Source organism: Tachysurus vachellii, chromosome 7, assembly GCF_030014155.1.
Source record: "Tachysurus vachellii isolate PV-2020 chromosome 7, HZAU_Pvac_v1, whole genome shotgun sequence".
Lineage (NCBI taxonomy): Eukaryota > Metazoa > Chordata > Actinopteri > Siluriformes > Bagridae > Tachysurus > Tachysurus vachellii.
The window spans coordinates 30,423,545-30,426,044 of record NC_083466.1 but is presented as its reverse complement, the minus strand read 5'-3'; the positions used below and the strand labels follow the sequence as shown (position 1 = coordinate 30,426,044).

The 2,500-nt window shown below is 43.7% G+C and overlaps 1 protein-coding gene across 1 annotated transcript in view; it reads right to left on the bottom strand.

Moving 5' to 3' along the window:
- Window positions 1–1,846, bottom strand: part of wnt3a (wingless-type MMTV integration site family, member 3A) — a 20,643-nt gene extending 18,797 nt beyond the window's left edge. The window contains exon 1 of the mRNA XM_060875402.1: window positions 1,616–1,846. Within this exon, the coding sequence (XP_060731385.1) occupies window positions 1,616–1,686 (71 nt within the window). The 5' untranslated portion in view covers window positions 1,687–1,846. The remainder of the gene's footprint in view (window positions 1–1,615) is intronic.
- Between the last annotated feature and the right edge of the window lie 654 nt (window positions 1,847–2,500).

The window sequence follows — 2,500 nt, the reverse complement described above, 5'->3', positions numbered from 1 at the left end:
AAGTGACAGACAGGTAAAGTGACAGACAGGTAAAGTGACAGACAGGTAAACAGTCAGTTAAAGTGACAGACAGGTAAAGTGACAGACAGGTAAAGTGACAGACAGGTAAACAGTCAGTTAAAGTGACAGACAATCTGTCACTTTACTTGTCTGTCTGTTTACCTGTCTGTTTGTATCCATTAAGTCTCCACTATACCAAAGCTAGAAAATTGTTTTCAGGAGACACACAACCCAAAACACACGGATGAACCGTGTTTACTGCTAACAAACTGCTGTTGTGGAGCAGGACACACCCCTGAGGGTGGAGCCTGTACCATGTAATCAGACAATGAGCCAATGAAATCAGACAATGAGCCAATGAAACAGACAACGACACGAATCTCTGAAACACTGCTTTGAATTCCAGAGCCATTTCCAGCACACTTGAAGAAGATGATAAGAAACTGCTGAAGAGTTCAGTGGGCATCAGTTCTGACGCTAATCAGGAGGCAGCATGAGGACGAGTGCAGGAGAGAAGCTTAGCTACAGCTCTCCATCCTCCACGTGCTAATGTACACTGGAGCTCCTCCTCACTTCTGACAGGTAAACAAGTGACCGTGAATAACAGGACGGAGTAATGAAGGAAGGTGAAGCTACTCACAGATAGAAATCATCAATTATCTGTGATGAAAGAAAATAAAGAAGATGGAATATAAGAATGTGAAAGATAAATACACCATCATCATTCCACTGTGGGCATGTCCCAAACCACACTATAGGACTATTCACTATATAGTGCACAGAAACACTGTCATCATTCCCCTAGCTCTTCCAGAAGGTTCTTTATTGTTGTGTTGTGTGCACTCTGGTGCTGAGTCAGGATCACCCAGAGGACGACGAGCTGATCTGAGAACAGATCATTTAAAGAGAAGACGAGTGACCTCACTTCATCTTCTCCTGAGTGCAGAGGGAGACCAGCCTGAACATGGATGTGATTCAGACTGAGGGAATAAACATCACCAGGGTCTAATGGTTAGGGTTAATTACAGTTTAGTCGTGATTTCTTCTTTTATCTGTATTTCATATTCTTCTGCAGGTATCTCAGTGAAAGAGATAATAAAATGAGAGAGTGCAAGTGGAACATGCAGGTGGAACATCACTCGTGTGCTTGTCACGGTCGGAGCAACAGGTCCTGCTCAAAACAGCCTCCAGAAAAACCCCGATGATCCACCAAGCTACTTAAACAGAGGATCGCACTTACAGTAAAACCCAAGAGCTCACAGTGTGAAGCTACCAGCACAAGCTAAGAAAACAGAAAGGAGTACAAATACTGTTACGTCTGAGAACAATGACACAATATTTGAGACGAATGAAAAAAATAAATGATATATTTTTTTTCATTTTAAAGTCTAAAGATTCTGTACATAAGAAGTCCAGTGGTCTTTATTTATCAGGAAGGTGTCGGAGCTGAAGAGGAAAATCACTGAGCTTGAAATGTGTCCTGACATCAGAGCAAAGTGAAACATAAAGCTAATGAAAATAATAAGGAATACTTCATATTACTGCATACCATTCTTCAGCTGGAACACACACACACACACACACACACACACACACACACACAGATGAAACTTACCACCATATCGGATAACTTGCTGTAACACGCGGGATCCCGGAGATCAGCAGCAGCCATGTGAAGTGTATCATCCTTAACCTCCAAACACACACACACACACGCTCACACACAATGTGTCTAATCCCACAAACGTGCTCGAGTGTGTGTCAGAATCATGGCAATAACACACACAGTCATGTGACAGAGAGAGAGAAAGAGAAAGAATGAATGAGGGCGAGAGAGAAAGAGAGAGAGAACACAGAGCAGGTAACAGCCAGAAATGACACTGAGAGAAGGAGGGACGAGTCAGCTATACTTATACTGAGAGAGAGAGAGAGAGAGAGAGAGAGAGAGAGAGAGAGAGAGAGAGAGAGAGAGAGAGAGATAGGGGGAGACAGAGAGAGGGGGACGAGTCAGCTATACTTATACTGAGAGAGAAAGAGAGTGAGAGAGCCAGTGTCAGCTACAGTTGGCACAGGGGAGCCAAAATTATTGACATCACTACTATGTATCTTCCTGTGAGGTCTGTGAAGTTTGGAGGAACATGCAGAGACTCTTGGTCCATGTTCTTGTCAAGAGATATGTCTGTGGTCACCAGATTTTTGACCTGAATTAATTAACACATTGATCTTCACAAGAACTTCACAGCTTTCACTCTGAAGGTGTTTAACTGTAGAGAACTGAGCTTCCTCCTTTCCGGTTCTGCAGTGGGAACACCCTGAGAAATTCAGTCCAGACTTCTCTATCACCAGCCATGAACTCCAGAGCCTCCTTAGATGTTAATGAGTGTAAGGTGTAATGTTTCCAGTGCAAGCTGGATCTGCCCCTGTGGTCTGTGACCAATGAGCTGTACCTGATATGCCTGCACCAGGAGTCCACAAGGGGGCATGCTTGGAACCTGATTTG